Source organism: Erpetoichthys calabaricus, chromosome 15, assembly GCF_900747795.2.
Source record: "Erpetoichthys calabaricus chromosome 15, fErpCal1.3, whole genome shotgun sequence".
Lineage (NCBI taxonomy): Eukaryota > Metazoa > Chordata > Cladistia > Polypteriformes > Polypteridae > Erpetoichthys > Erpetoichthys calabaricus.
Genome location: NC_041408.2, coordinates 22056889 through 22074234, shown reverse-complemented (window position 1 = coordinate 22074234; position 17346 = coordinate 22056889). Strand labels below are relative to the sequence as shown.

General features: G+C 36.1%; 1 protein-coding gene across 1 annotated transcript in view; it reads right to left on the bottom strand.

Moving 5' to 3' along the window:
• Window positions 1–17346, bottom strand: part of slc30a6 (solute carrier family 30 member 6) — a 173958-nt gene that overhangs the window by 37615 nt on the left and 118997 nt on the right. The window contains exons 9-10 of the mRNA XM_028820603.2: window positions 12366–12460; window positions 105–153 (exon numbers count right to left, since the gene is read on the bottom strand). Of these exons, the coding sequence (XP_028676436.1) occupies window positions 105–153; window positions 12366–12460 (144 nt within the window). The remainder of the gene's footprint in view (window positions 1–104; window positions 154–12365; window positions 12461–17346) is intronic.

Sequence of the window (17346 nt, the reverse complement as noted above, 5' to 3'; positions counted from 1 at the left end):
GAAGACTTCTACAATGCCCATGGGCATTTTGCAACTAATATCATGATACAAAAACAAAGGCTTATTTATTAAAGAGATATAGACATGAATGGGTTTAACATTACCTTCGGCTCAGGTCTGCTACATGCTCTTGGAGCCAACTGGTGCTGGCAGCTGAAATGGAACATAAGACACAAGTCGCATTAGGAAAAAAAGAAAAATCAAATTTGTTTTTCAGCCAAGAGCATATCAAACTCAATGGCTCCTATTGTCCATGCTGTAACACTACTCTAAAAGATATTTGATTAAAAGCAATGGCTTGAATGAAACCCATATTCTGCAGGTTTCCTTGCGATGTGGTCAAAAAAGAGCACAGAGTCTTTTTCTGCTGTATCTGTTTAACTCAATGGAGAACAGGAATCCTGAAAGAAATACAGTGCCCTCAAAAATGTTTTGACCTTTTATTCTTTTAGATACTAAACTTATAGTATATTAAAGTAAAAATTCTTGAAACTGATTTACAAATTATCAGGAACATCAAAATAGGTTTAAAAAGTATTTCAAAATCTGTTAGTAAAAAAATGTAAATATCAAGCTAACTTTATTAAAGTATTACCAACCCATCCAATGTGTTGATGGCCTCCTATGTAGAAAATGCGTGGATCATGTATATTTATCAGGATAAATACCCTTCTCTAGCTAAGGTTCATCACTGTGATAAAGATTTTCCCCAAAACAAAAACAAAAAATTAAAATGTAGGGATATACGTAATTACAGAGAAGCACAGATCTACTGGAGGGCAGAAGACCATCTCAAAGGCACTGAATGTTACAGCTCAGTGCAGTACACCATACGTTAGAGGAGAAAAAATATGAAAATATAACTCCAATGCCTAAGTCAGACCATCACTCAAAAATCAGTAGCTGAACAAGAATGGAACCTGTCTACCAGTCTACTGTGGCACCAATTATCACTGACTGAGTTGCAGAAGTCTGTCACTGAAATTTGAGAGAATGTAGATGGTCAAAAACCTTCAATGGCTTGCACAAAATGGGCCTTTATGAAAGAGAGGCCTTGAGTACGCCTTCGGCTGGAGGAAAAAAAAAAAAAAACAGTAAAGACCTTTCTTGTAAAGAATGTGCAAAACCTCACCTGGAACATATTGCAAAAATATTGCTGAAAGTCTTGAGGTCTCATGAACTAAAGCAGAAGTTTTTGGTTTTGATGTTAAGTGATGTGTAGTGTAAACCTAACACTGAACATCAGCCAGGTAACGTCATTCCCCTATTCCCACTGTAAAATGTGGTGGTGGTGGTGGTAGGATCCAGTTACAAGGATGATCTCCAGCAGGAAGGGTTGGCAGACTGGTCAGGACTGACTTGAAAATGACTGCTACACAATACAGACAAATCCTCGAGGAAAACCTTCTCCGTTCTGCCAGAAAGCATAACATGGCTAGGACAAGAGGAGAATGGCTCAAAACACACTGTCAGAGTGACAATAGATGGTCTTAAAATTTAGAAAACTGACATCCTTGAGTAGCCTTGACAAAGTCCTGACCTTAACCTCATTGTATATTTGAGGCAAGGCCTAAAAATTCCTGTCCACCACCACTCTCTAACTAACCTGGCACAGGTTGAGTAATTTCGCAAGGAGGACTGGGCAAAAAAATTACTCCATTGTATTGTTCACAATAGCAGAAAATTTTCCAAAAAGATTACTTGTAATATCTGCAAGAAGTACTAAAAATGGATATGGGTGGGCAAGCAGATGGAATACTCAAATTGCTGGCATTTTAGTTTTAGAAATTAAAATTTATAATGGTTTATAATCTCTTTCCTTTTAGGGTGGAATTATAAAAGAGTAATTGGTTTACAAATTTAAAAAAAAAAAAAATCAAATAAAAAAAGTCATACTGATCAAAATCTCCAAGTTGTGACAATCTTTTATGGAAAAGAGTTGAGGATGAATAATTTTTCAAAGGCACTGTACAGTACATACAGTACACAGTGAATATAGAACTTTAAGAAGACCCTGTGACCCAGATGTCCAGGTGTTACATATACAGTGAAACCTCGAGATACGATCACCTCTGTATACGAGAAATTCAAAATATGAGGAAAGTATCAGCGAAAAATTCAGATCTAAATACGAGCATTGGCTCACGTAACGAGCCACGTGCCAGGCTGTGGGTATAGCTCGCGGCTTAGCGAGGGGGCGTGGTAGCTGTAGCGAGCCGCAGGGCGATCTGCGGTGCCTGCGTTTCTCACCTAAGTGCACAGGTGGGAAACTGCCCACATCCATGATTTGTCCGGTGGCTGATGGGCTGGGCAGGGTTGCCACCCGTCCTTTAAAATACGGAATCGTCCCAGTATTTGAGAATGAAATTGCGCGTCCCGTTTTGAATCAATACGTATGCGTCCCTTATTTTTTTGTATTAAAAGTGGTAACCCTAGCAGCTGCCATGTCTTCCCCGCATATATAGAGAAGCGCGAGCCGGTTAAGGGGGAGAAGAAGTAAAAGAAAAGAGAGGAGAGGAGAGAGAACGGAGGTTGCAGGAGGAGGCAGGAATACGCAGCAGTAGGAAGTCGGTGCGAGAGAGCGAGCGAGTACAGGCTCGCGTGTAGCTGAACAGGCGAGCCAAACAGCTGAAGCAGGACGGTGTAGAGAAGGTCAGCTGCATTAAGTGTCTCGCCTGTTGCAGAGCCCGCATGGGAGAAGCAGGTGAGACGCTAACAGAGAAGAAGTACCGGGGATTGTCATCTGTTTTTTGAAGACTGCTTCCTGTTGACGTTTTAACCTCGTGTTAAAGGATTGTTATTCTTATGTACTTTAAACCTCCACTTCACAACTGTTTTAAGGATTATTTATTTAAAGATTTATTGAATGCTCTACTGCACTTTGGACACCTGTTTTGATTCTTTTAATAATCAGTTATATTATTTACCAGTGTTATTTATTAAAGGTAGACTACAGTATATATAATTTATCAGTGTTATTTGTTAGGAAAAATGATTTTTATGTTAATATATTTGGGATGCGGAACGGATTAACTGGATTTCCATTATTTTCAATGGGGACGTTTGTTCTAGATACGAGAAATTCGCTATACAAGCTCAGTGCTGGAACGAATTAAACTCGTATCTAGAGGTTCCACTGTACTATACTAGGGGGCTTCACCCCCTTCTCGCTTTGCTCGCCAACCCCCATATTTGGTTTTCCGGATACACACTTTGAAGATTTTTTTTTTTTTAAATTGTTGCTATTTCATTAGTTTCACTTTTATTTCAGAACTTCTGTAAAAACAATATTTGTAATCTTGCGAGTCCCAATATGCAGAATCTTTTTAATGAGGTCAGGACAGGTTTCTCTGTTTGGAATTTCAGCATAGACAAAACGATCGACATCATCAGCAGTTAATAATTTTTTTTTACAAAGTAAAAAAGTAAGTAGAGTTCTGCATTGGACTCCTGTCTGTAAAGTTGTGCTATTTTCCTCTCACAGTTCCAAAAGTACATGGGTTTACTAAGATGATACCCCAGCTTTTGTCTAGGTTTTTGTACAAGGGCTAGACGGAACGTTTTTGACTCCTGGGGTAAATTTAGGTTTTTAAATAAGCAGACAGATAAATATATATACATTAACAAAGTAACCAATAAATGCATGTGCAGTAAACTCCGTTTTTGAAATTCTCAAGATTCTTTATTTGTCATATGCATAGTTATACAGGACAACATGCAGTGAAATGCATCCCGATCCGCTTATCAAAAACTGTGCAAAGTTAGAAGAATATCAGTTAGATTAACAAAAAGTCATAGATTGAAAGATAATAGTATAGTTGAACATAATAAGCAAGTACAATTATGTGAATAAAGTAGAATTAAGTGTTAAGGTGCAATAGTGTAGTAATTATTGTGCAAAACCAAAGTTAGATTGGTGCATAGTTAAATGTGGCTGTTTGTTTGCGCTACTGCAATCTTTACTTTTTTATATTTTGTAATTTTCCTACTTTCATATCCTTTAACTTTCTCCACATGTGTATAGCGTCAACGTGGTTTTTTTTTTGAGCCTTTCTAATATCCCTGGTTTCATAGTCTCTAACCTGCTCTGCATGTGTTTAGCGTCAACGTTTGTAAACGTCTCTATGAAGTTCTACTTTGTCTTTTACTCACTGTCATTTAATTCTGAGCCGGATTGGACATGCTTTTTTTTCAATTCCACTTGTTCCGGGCTGATAATTACTTTCCTTATTGTCTGAATTTGCACCTCGATTATTCTTTTTTGCTCTTTTTTCTGTCCAACGCATTTGAGTCTCTTTTCTCCGCGCATTTCTTTCTTCTTCGCTTAATTGTCGATGTTTCATTTCTACCGTAATGACCTTATACACTTTATATGCACTGAGAGCCCTGGAGCTGTGTGTGCTGCATGACTGCCTTTACACTACTGATTTTTTTTTTTTTGATATTGCTTGTAAGTAGGGTGTGTCTTGCAAGACTCTCATTCTATGTTCCCGTGAGACGCACCATAGCAGGTCTCTTTCATTTCGCGGGTCTTTAAATTATCTTCCGAGAAAGATCACGTATCGTAGACTATATTTATAAATTTAATACTAAATTATTAAAAACTATTAAAAAGAAAAACATGGGTAGCACAGGAGGCACACTGGATAGCGTTTCCACATTAAAGGACTTTACTCTGGTTCAGGTCTTATGGCAGACACAAGGTGACACAGAGCAGATGTAAGATGTGCAGAGTGTGAAGGTTCTTTGGAAGGGTAATAAGCAGGGTACACTGGCAATTTGTTGTGTGGTTGCATGTGTGTATGAAATAAAATACAAAAAATAAACCTGTGCAAAATTTTGTAAACTTAGTACAAATGTGTCCCCTTGGAGCCAAATACATGAAACATGGGTACATTTACAATACAGCGCAACAAAATTTCAAATAAATATCACCAAAACCTATTTTTTCTTGCTGTTATACATTATAAAAAATGAATTCCATTAACTTTAATTAAACTGAAAATGTAATGCCACACATAACCGTTCAGTAGCATTTGTGTACATTATGCTCTTAGACCGACTTGTACAATATATATATATGTAATAAAGGAAAAATGAAACTATTTCTGTTTATCAATGCTTATAGGTAATAGATTTCAGACTAACAGAGGCAGAAATGAACACTAGCAATTTTAAATATAAAATGAAATACTCCAATCAACAGTTACTGAGTTCTGCTAACCTTCCTTTTTTGTTCTTTACAATATGTTTACTTTGTGAGCAGGGGGCTGATTGCACCCCAAGAGGATACGGACGCTCCTCTAAAAAATGCTGAAAGACTACCTTCACATTGCTCTCTTACTTGCTGGGCTTACTTATGGCTGCTCTGTCGTGCGATATGCTTCCTGCGCGGTACTTCGCATACTTAAAAGCCTGAACAGCACCTATTGGTTTTTGGATTGTTCGCTTTTCTCTCTCTCTCCCAGACATTCTCTGCTCCTGACGTGCACTCCTTTGAAGAGGAAGATATGTTTGCATTCTTTTAATTGTGAGATGGAACTGTCACCTCTGTCTTGTCAAGGAGCACATTTAAACTTTTGAGAGACATGTTTGTTTGCAGTGTTTGAATAACGTTCCTGTCTCTACAACCTCCCGTGTTTCTGTGCAAATCTGTGACTCAAGCATGACAACTTGTATAAATTCTGCCCAAATTTAAAATTTTTAATACACCTGAGCATTTGTATGTTAAAGTACTTTGGTTTTATGTTAAAGTACTTTGGTTTTTAGAAATCATGTTCACAATCTGCACTGAATGCCGGGAATGTCCCTTAAACATCTATCAGCTTTTTCAAAATCAATGAACTGTTCTGTCTTCTTCTTCAATTTGCAAATGTCACTATATCCAGAAAACTTGAAACCAGTTGAGTTTGATTTTTCTGGCAACAGCAAGCTTGAATTTCTCGTATAGAATGACTATAACAATACTTTTAATAAGTTTCCAAATTTTGAGAAAAGTCTGACCTCATCAGTCTCAAAACTAAAGTCACACTTAGCTATTATGATGCAATGAAAAATCAGACCACTGTATCATCAGGAAACTGAATGGCCAAATAGGTACAAAAGATTTATAACAGACAATGTGAAGTTAGTGTCAAAGATTATCTTACTGTGATTTCATATCCTAGACAGAATTTACTTTAAGATTATTCTAGGTATTGTCTCCTGATCAGATTTATTTTCGTTTTGTGCTTAATCAAATACTTCAAACAGTGTGAATAATAAAGCTAAATCAATTTTCAAAATTTCCAGAACTGCTTGAATTCCGAAGTTTTTATTGGTAACAGTATTCAAGAAAAAGTTAATTATTTATTGTGGTCTTTAAATAACTTTTTGGCATACAGTATTCACTAGTATCAGCTTTGTAATGCATCTCTAAAATTAACAAAAATTAAATTAACAGTGGACAATATGGACATGTATAGAGAGTGCATCCCACAAATGTCATCTGTTAAAATACAAGAAATTGTTTAACCTTTTATTATTTAAATGTAATAGTTATGTGATTTCTCTAACAGCATGACACCAGTTACTATATAGCTAAAGAAAGTCTTGTAGTCATGCCTATTGTTTATTTATTATTATAATTTTTATCATAATACCTGTTAAAAATTTAAGTAAAGGCTGCAAAACAAGGTCTGTCTCAAGGATCACAGATGTCTATAAAAGACACATTAAATAATTATATAAAAAGTTATGTAAACAATTAAAATGTCATGTTGCACAAGAACCTACACATGGGGGAGAGTTATGTGTTCTTTATTCAGACTAACTATTCAATAGTATAGCAAGAATCATTAGGAGAATATAGTAAGTGTCAACATAGGTATATACTGTATGTATGACTGTAAATACCTAGAAGTTACACTCATTAAAATGAAAGCTTTGCAAACTGAGATGAACATATTGTATCAAAATACATAATGTAGGACTTTTTTTATAACCGTTTGTAACCATTGTTTTATTTTCTTTCCTTTAGACTTCTGATTACCTAGAACACATTCCTCAGTAAGTCACCCTTCATTCTTAAGTTGATTTTTTTTTACCTGAACTTATTAATAGTAAGACTGCCTACAACAGAATTTGACTTGGGTACAACCTACAGCCCCACCATCAATACAGATTAGTTGTTAAAACAGTTGTTTGGGTGAAACATGATCCACCCAATATTGAAAAGTCCCCCTAATTCTGAATGTCAATGCAGCCTACCTAACTCAAGTTCATATTCACAAACCTTGAACTTGTGGTACTGAAGTATAAAGCATCTCTTTCAAATGCAATCATACGAGAGACAGACCATCATGAATTCAGACATCAAAGTTTTAACCTCTTCATTATAAAAAAATATTTTAACAGCAAATAGACTAGTTTTTTTGTTTAGAATCTGTTGAATTCCTCTAAGTGCCTGTACCAGACCAATTTCATATTGCTTGGCCACAGTGTTTTTCAAGTTCTACTACAGCCAGCTGCACAGCCTATATTAGCGGTGATGTTTTTTTTAAATTTTTTTTTTATTCCCTGCTGTTTTTTCTACATTACTATCTACTAATGTCAAATTGATTCTTTGCTCTCTCTTTTTAGACCAAACAGTGCCATCTACAGAATAATAGATGTAATGTAGCTGTCATCTTCTTTGGTTTGGTTTGTCTTTCAAATGTAAGCTTTTCTTCTAACACTCTCTAGTGAGAATGACTGTGAGACTTATTTATCTTGTACCTTTTTCTACCAGTTTATGCTTTTTCCCCACTTTTGCATGCCCTTAATTATATAAATTTAAATTAGAAACAATGGACTATGTCACACACTGCCTTGCCATCTCATGCACATGTTGTTCAGCAGTCACAAGCACCTTTGCTATTCTTTCTTACACATTTATTATGACTCCTGTGCAATTAAAACTTTTATAAAATAAAGGATACTGTATATAAAAAAAAAAAAAAAAAAAAAAAGGGGCTGCATGGCCCCTTAGTAGTACAGAATTTACAGTCATTTAAAAATCAGTTATTGTCACTTTCTAATTAAACAACTTGGCACATATTCACTGAGACCTTGCATTCACCATCATGACTTGACCTCGCCTCTGTGAAATGCATAAAAATTAGCTATGGTCACTAATCATAAGAGAGCTCAAACAAATATTTTACATACTTATTGAGGCTTCCTACACATATGAAACAAAGTCTTGACCCAACACCTATTCACTTTCACACCAACTATTTTAGGTTGGGGACTGTATTTATTTGCCCTCATTCATATGGGGCCTCATGTATAAACGGTGCATAACCACAGAAATGTTGCGTACACGTTTCCATAGTCACATCGCAATGTATAATATTAAACTTGGTGTAAAACCACGCATATTCTCATGGCAGCACAACGCATTGCATCCACATGTTTTCTGCTCAGTTCTGAAAACTAGCAGCACCCAGCATCAAAGCAATGCTACTGTTCCTGTGTAGTTTATTTTTTAGATTCACATCCCTGATGCAGCTTTATCAAATACACTGAAATTAACCGCATATCGTTTGTAAATTTAAGGCATCTGATTTTAAACAACCTGAAACAATAGTCCATGGAATGGCTGAATACCATAGCTGCTTTAGCGTTGTTACTCTCAGTGCACCACTCGAAAGTATTTTAACCCACTGTATCTGAGTGTGGAATCACAGCTGTACAGCAGCTGATCTGAAAGCTCTATGGCAGATTGTGTCGAGTGTGCAGAGGATTATTGGGATACAGCATCTAGCCCTGGAGAACATTTATAGCACACACTGCTTCAGCCATTCACACAGTGTGTCTGAATGCTCCCATTCGGCAAACGCTTCAGAGCCTCTCCTGTAGGGACTGAGGTTCAGAAACAGTTTGATTCCAACAGCAATAAATGCACTCAATCAATCCATTAAGTGCTCCTGGTAGAACTGTTTGTACTTATAAGTACAATTACCTCACTGTACACTTGCACTACAGTTGTAATATTGCACAACCTCAGCCACTTTGTGAACCATTTGCACTACCTGTACTACACGTACATGTACTGTATATTGTACTTATGCTTTCATGATTGTATATTTTTCATTTTGTTTTTTATCATTGTATTATTGTTGTTATTTTATCATTTTATAGGAAAGTAAGTTTATGGAGGATTTGCATATTGAATCTCATTATACCATACATTAACAATAAAGGAATTCAACTCAATTCAACACAAGAGATCGCATATTTACAGATAACGTCTGGCTTCTAAGTCAATTTAGATTTCCAAGAGTTATCTTCTTGGAGCTCTTGATATCAGTAATAAGATTATATGCATTAAAGTATGTATTTTACATTATAAAAATAAATTTTTAACCTCATTTAAATAATGTATACAGTAATCCCTCCTCCATCGCGGGGGTTGCGTTCCAGAGCCACCTGCGAAATAGGAAAATCCGCGAAGTAGAAACCATATGTTTATATGGTTATTTTTAGAATGTCATGCTTGGGTCACAGATTTGCGCAGAAACACAGGAGGTTGTAGAGAGACAGGAACGTTATTCAAACACTGCAAACAAACATTTGTCTCTTTTTCAAAAGTTTAAACTGTGCTCCATGACAAGACAGAGATGACAGTTCTGTCTCACAATTAAAAGAATGCAAACATATCTTCCTTTTCAAAGGAGTGCAAAGCAAGCAGTCAAAAAAAAAATCAATAGGGCTTTTTGGCTTTTAAGTATGCGAAGCACCGCCGGTACAAAGCTGTTGAAGGCGGCAGCTCACACCCCCTCTGTCAGGAGCAGAGAGAGAGAGAGAGAGAGAGAGAGAGAGAGATAGAGAGAGAGATAAAAAATCAATACGTGCCCTTTGAGCTTTTAAGTATGCGAAGCTCCGTGCAGCATGTCCTTCAGGAAGCAGCTGCACACAGCCCCCCTGCTCACACCCCGCTACTTCAGCGCAAGAGAGAGAGAGAGAGAGAGAAAGTAAGTTGGGTAGCTTCTCAGCCATCTGCCAATAGCGTCCCTTGTATGAAATCAACTGGGCAAACCAACTGAGGAAGCATGTACCAGAAATTAAAAGACCCATTGTCCGCAGAAACCCGCGAAGCAGCGAAAAATCCGCGATATATATTTAAATATGCTTACATATAAAATCCGCGATGGAGTGAAGCCGCGAAAGGCGAAGCGCGATATAGCGAGGGATCACTGTACTGTTAATAATTAAATGTATGGCCATAGTGGTGCAGCAGTAGTGATGGGCTGGCACCCCGTCCAGGGATTGTTCCTGCCTCGCACTGTATGCTTGCTGGGACTGGCGCGACCCTAGATGGATAGATGGATGGAATAATTAAACATGTACCACGAAGATATTTCAAGGTTCCTTAAAAGTTTTGAAGAATCTGCATTCTAAGCTTACAGATGGTTTGATATTTATTACAGAACCTATTGTGTGGCGATTGGTTATGTGGAGAAAGAAAAGGAAGGACAGGAACTGGGGATTGGAACGTTTGAAAGAGAGAGTACTGCTGCAATAAATGATTTCATCGAGGGTCGCACACGTCCCAGTATGAATCTTGCAAGAAGTAGGAACAATCTCTGGACGGGGTGCCAGCTCATCGCTACCACTGCACCCCCATGTTTAATACATGCTTTAATTCATCTCATCATGAAAATTGGTATCAAGTGTACATTTTAGTATTTAAATTGTTCAGAGAGCTGTAATATCATGAATGAAATGTATTGTTTTCTGTCGGCGCAAGAGAAAGCCAGTTTAAGAAGCACGTAGTGATTCACACACACAGAGCACATAGAAGGAAACATAGAATACGAAGCATTTAACGTGCTACTTTAGTTATGATGGGATCTGAGAAACTGTAGTGAATTAAACATTGATTTTAAGATTAAGTTTACAACGTTCTACTTTAATGACAAAATAAACTACGTGATTAAAGTGGACATTTTGACCTCCCCAACTGTATCCCTAGTTTTGTTTCTTTTCTCTGCACCATAATATGCTTCCGTATGATACTCAGACGGTGGGCTACGACTCGACTTTTCATGGTGACTTTAATATTTGTCCACTTCTTTTTTTATTTTGGGCATTGTGTGACTTTCTGAACTTGGACTTTTGCGTTTCTCTGCCAATCTGTATCACTCGATCAACTTCCTTTTGTTGTTTATACTACTGCTTAAGCCAACAAATACGGTAGTATGGAAAGTGATATTTATATTGATTTGCATATTAAAATATGCAAAATTACGGGAGGAGGTGGGGTGGCATAGCAGGCATGCGCACGTGCGTTACTTTTCATGCTGACCGGGTTTATGGGGAGGAAGTGCATGGAAGTAGGCTTACTGCACAGTTTTGCGCATCTAAATTTTTTTCTGTGTATCCACATTTCCATTTCTGTCTGTACGCAGTTTGAATTCTGTGCACAGCGTTTTGCATGACCAGAGGCCTCATGCATAAGCATCCCAGTTAAGTAGCTAGGTCAGGGGTACTCAATTATGTCCTGGAGGTCTGCAGTGGCTGCAGGCTTTCGCTCCAACCAGTTTTTTAATTAAAACCTAGGCCTAACAGAATGGGAAACTTGGTATTTAATTATCTGGTTTGTTAGTGCTTTCATTCTTCTCAAACAAAAATGGTATATTTTTGTCTATTGAGAACTTTATTTATAGGATTTGTGGTTCTTTCTTTCTCTTATTTCAAAACATTCTATTAACCCATACTATATGAAGCAAATACACAAATTTAAACTGATGTTAGCTGGAGATCTGATTGTTCCTTTGTCATTTGCAATTCATTATTAACTGATGGCTAGTTAAGAAAACAGGCAACAATTAAAGCCCAAACCAAGCAGCTTAAAACTAAAATAGGCAATTAAGGCTTCAGAATTGTGAAAAGAAGTTTTACTAAAATTAAGTCCAGCAAAAAAAAAAGGGTTTTAATTAAAAAAATAGTTAAAGCAAAAACCTGCAGCCACTGTGGACCTCCAGGACAATAACTAAGTACCCCTGAGCTAAGTCTAATAGACAATGTACTATTAAATGAGCCATAGATTAAAAACAGCAAGAATACCTGACATTATTTCTTAAATTGTAATTTTAAGAAACTAAGAAAAAATGCAAAACCTTGAAAATGTAAAGTAAGAAGCAGAGGCCTACAATAAAAAAACGTGCAAACACAGATTTGATAGTAAACCCGGTATCTTCCATTAGATCAAGTGCTGTTATAATTAAAGTCCTTTAAAATAATGGAAAATCATTTGTCAGAAGTCAAAACGTGGACAGCAAAAAAAAAAAAAAAAAATTTTTGTTAAAGAGTATTTTGAATAGGTTATTAGGAATACTTACCTTCTGAAACATGTACAAAAGGCTTGTTTTTTACAGACAGCATTGTTAGCAAATTAAAGAAGAGTGCCACAAAAGTTCCAACAAGAAGACGACCCCTGAGAAAGAAAGAAAGATAGAAAGAAAAACATATTTCACTTAACATCTGATGATAGCTGTACTGGTTATTTCTTCATGCTAAAGGACAGATGAACTGGACAATTTTATTAGCAAGCCTTCTGCATTCATGACTTTATCTAACCATACTCTAGACATCTTGCCGAGTTAAAATAACCTTTCTTTTACTGACTGAATAATCAGGTACCACTAATGACAATATTATGATATATAAACCAGCTGAGGCTGTTTCATTACATTCAGCATATCAATAATAAAAATTCATTTAAACATTGTACTTGAGGGTCCTTAAAAAGCCTCTTTACACACAAATCTTGTTAAGTGGATTTACTATAAGCTGCACACATGTGATTTAGCTGATTTAACATACCGTATTGTAAATTTACTTTGTATAGTACTAAAATCTCTTACATATTTGGCTTAGAATTTTCATTGGAACATGGATGTGCTTATATAACAACATTATAGCCTAAAACACTGAATTATTGTTTTAATTAGTGTATTGATATTCACACACTGCATTTCATAATGGTTTGCTCTTAATCTACAGGTATACATGTGCTGCATAGCTGATGACATTAGTATATGCAAGACTCAAAGCATGTGTTCATAATGTCAGCTTACTGCAATCTTAGCACATTATAAAAAAGCATTATCTGGTAAATTAAGTAAAGGGAAGGTTTTTAAAGAAATGTAAGCTTGTATGCAAACCCAGTCACATGATTTGTGAAAAGCAATTTGTCAAAATGGAGAAAAGAAAATCACACCAATAGGTACTGTATATATTAAAAGTCACATTATATTAGTTATAAATACTTTGCTTTCAATAAAGAAAGTAACTGATTCTTTTAATTCAAAGAATCAGATATTATTAAAAACATATGGATTCCTGTGGGCCAGAATGATGTAAGCCTAAACTTTGTTGCTATAATGAATGTATATTACAGCACAAAATAATCTTCTAATATATTAATATTTAATATTCTGCCAATAGTTAGTGTCAGATTTTTTGTTTAAATCCCAAACAGGGCTTGGATTTCAAGTGTGGCATTGGGGGCGGGGAGGGGGGGGGGGGGGTCCCTCACAGTAACAAGAAAATTCCAATAAAAGATTTATAAAGCATGATAATATGATCATCATACACCATGTGCACATACTAATTCATGGGCATTTTCATTTCAGTAGCCAAACAATTACTGCTTAAACTTAATACTAAAATTCAAACAAGCTTATATATTTGCCACATGAATTAGTCAATAGATTAATAAAGTCATTATTGTACCGAGATATTTTTGCTTGTGCAAACACGTTGCTTTTTGTAGCAACACACTTTTCAAATCAGGTTTGTCAGGAAATCACTTTGTCCATTTTTGTATATCTGCTGTGGTGACATCTGTGATTACATAAGTATATGGTGAAACATTAGATGGTTAATAACAGTCCATGAAGGATATATTTATTAAGCTGTCAAATTAACTAAATTTTCAAATGTAACCAACTTGGTACTGTCCTTGGTTTTAACTTGCAAATTTCCTCCTCCTTTTTGGATATGTTCAAACTTTAAGGCTACCACTGTAACATCAAACCTGTCAATTAAAGAGTAATGAATTTTATTTCATAAGTCCTATGAAAATGCTTTTATTCTGATGTTTTCAAGCTGTCTAATATAAGTGATCAGACTTTGTTACTGCCTGTGTATTAATCCATAACTAGCCAGTGATTGTAACTGCAGTAACTACTCCCAACTGCAAACTGTATTACACTCGCTCCTGTACCATTCAAATACTGTATGTTATAGTAATGAATATTACTGGCTTCAAAAACTCAGTAAATGGGGAAAAAATTACAGTTTGCTGCGGCAATGAAGTATATTGTTTAAGCAGCACTGTACGTTTTTTGTGATTCTGCTAGCAAACTAAATGTCCTATTATTGAAGGCATCTGCCTCAGTCTTCATAACATTACATGTTAAGTTGCATAAACATGTGGACATTTTGAAACACAAATAACTAAATTTTAATTTGGAATGATGCAATACCATTAGAAGGATTTGGTTATATGTGCAAGGGTAAAGCCTGTCCAACGTTGGTTTGTGTATTTCATCCAGGATATGCACCTGACTGTGAAATAGATACATTAGTAAAATAAATAAATAAATAATATGGATGGGTGCTTGAGCTGGACAACTGACAGCCATGTTTAGTACAGATTAGAGTATGAATATGAATCGGGGCTATATATGGTGCTGTATTAAAAAAAACAAACAACCATGCCATCATTTTAACTCTCTTTCATATGAGTGACAGCACAAGTCAAAAGGGGTGCAACTAACAGCTGATTGGTCACATCATCACACTCTCACGGTATGTACAAATAATGTATTTTTGCATTTCATTGAATTCTTTGATGAGATAAAAGTGGGAGTTTCTCTCTATTTAGTTCAACCATGCAGGATATTTGCATAACAAGCACAATACCCACAATCCTACACTAATATTCGAATGCTCCCCCAAAAAATACAATAATGATATTATTAGTTTTAACTAACCATATAATCAGCACAATTTTTTAAAATATTTATGAAAAAGTTTTTATAGTGCACTAAAACTGTAGCAAATATAGTATGTGAAAGAATAATAAGCATAAGCTATTGTATTTTTAAATAAGTCAAACTAACATTAGTAATTTAATGTAATATTTATTGTATTTATTGATGTGTTGTAATGTATGGAAAAAACACTGTTATGTAAAACTTTAAGATACTGCAAGATGAAAACTGCCGGAAGAAGGGGGTTGAGTTGCCTTGAAAGCATGCATATTTTCATCTTTTTAGTTAGCCAATCAAAGGTGTCATTTTGCTTGAGTTCTCATTGCATCCACAATGGCTAACACATTACAGCGCCCTACCACTAAAGATATTGCAAGATAAAAAAATGAAACAGAAATTGAAACTAATCATCCACACTCCCACAAAAACCTCACATACTTTTAACTGTCAGCACTCCTTCACTTCTAAATATTGTTGATTAACAAAATTCAGAAAAATGTTTTTTGCAGTGAGTATGAGGTGTTTGCTGCCGGTGACCTCGTTTACCAATTATTTTCCTGAAAATTCACCTTGTGGCTGGCTTAGGCATACATTTTTTTTATTTTTTTTTTTTTTTAAAACACCTCATGATGCTTTGCGAGGCTAGAGTGACATCACAGAGCCGCAGCAGCCATGTGCAGACCTTTTACACATGCTTACTGTAATGGGCAAATACAGTGTGATTTTTAGAAATCATGGGCAAGCTACTAGTTGTATATGTACTCAAACTGTGCGAGCACGTTCAGTCTGATTGACATGCCACCATGTTGGTGCTCAAACTATATATGGACACATGGACAAAATAGTTTTACCTATTCAAAAAAAATATGGATGGTAACAGGCTTCTCAAAAATGTTAAACAAAAAAAGATGTGGACTCATGCCTATTGCCTTAATGTGCTTGGAATGTATAAGTAGAATAAAAAGGCGTAACTGGACAGTGGACATGTGGATGACTGAGGTGCAGACAATACGGTCTGTCTATTTTAGGCGCTGGAGCTGTATAATCTGTGTAATGTACCATTGTGTGTGTTTAAGATGCTTTTGTCATTGGCCATTTAGTTCTATGTATGTAGCTATATGATATCCAGAATTTTTAAATCAAAAATGTGAAAATGAGCATGACAACAACAATACTCAGGGTATAATATACTGTGAATGATGCACAGTGAAATTTTATAGTAAAATCAGAAAATCGGCTTGTTACTGAAGGGTCTGTCACGGAGTAGCAGGCACACAAGGGAAAATGATGCAGTTTCAGCTGCTCAGATGTGCTAAAAACCAGTCTGCCCACTGCAAGTCCACCAAAAGTTTTAACAGTGCTGGGCGATTTTTCCCCGTTTCTAACCGCATTCGTATCATCAAGGGGAAACCTTGCTCTTCCACTTGCAGTTGTTTCAATCTCCCAAACCCGCTTTTAGACTTTGACTGATGTATCCAAGATGGCACAAGAATCCTGCAGTATTTAAAAGCCTATTGCAAGGAGGAATGGCTGAAAATACCCCAAGAAAGAAATGAAAGACCCCTTACCTGGCTATATTTACAAACTGATACTTGCCAAAGGGGGTCTTACTAAGTACTGACCAGGTTGGTGCCCAAAATTTTGCTTCAGACCCTTTTAATTTTTTTCTATTTTGTACCTATGAATGATGGAAATAAAAATGTAACCTTACTTAAAATATTAAAGAAATGTGTCATCTTTGACTTGATGCCTTTTGTTAATCATTTTCTGCTCACTCAACTATTACCTGACATTTTAAGCAAGGGTCTCCAAACTTTTGCATGCCACTGTAAAAGCAGAATGGACTGTAAAAAATATTATTTGTTCTCTTATTTTCATTCAAAATATTAATAAACATCTAACCTCTGTTAGGTCCTGCTGAAAGAAAGTCTCCAAAACTTTGCTCAGGTGCCACCTACATAACCAGATGTGGTTTACTAGGGTTGCCAGGGAAAAAAAAAATTCTGCTCTCATCTAACAACAATCCAAGGTATGTATAGTTTGCTGCAGGTTACTGGAACATTCAGTGAGACAGAGTTCTATAGTCAGATAACATAACAATAGAGCTTTTTAGTAACAAACACTTGAGTAGGTTTGATGTAGAGGGAATGATAAGTATGCAGTTAAGTACCTCATCACCACCGTCAAATATCGTGGTGTAAGGAAGCTGGGGGCTGTTCTTCATAGACTGCATCAAGTATCAGCAGTTATTAAACAAAAAACATGACTGCCTCTGCCTGTTGGATCGTCCAGCAAGACAGTGGTCCAAATCATATTTTAA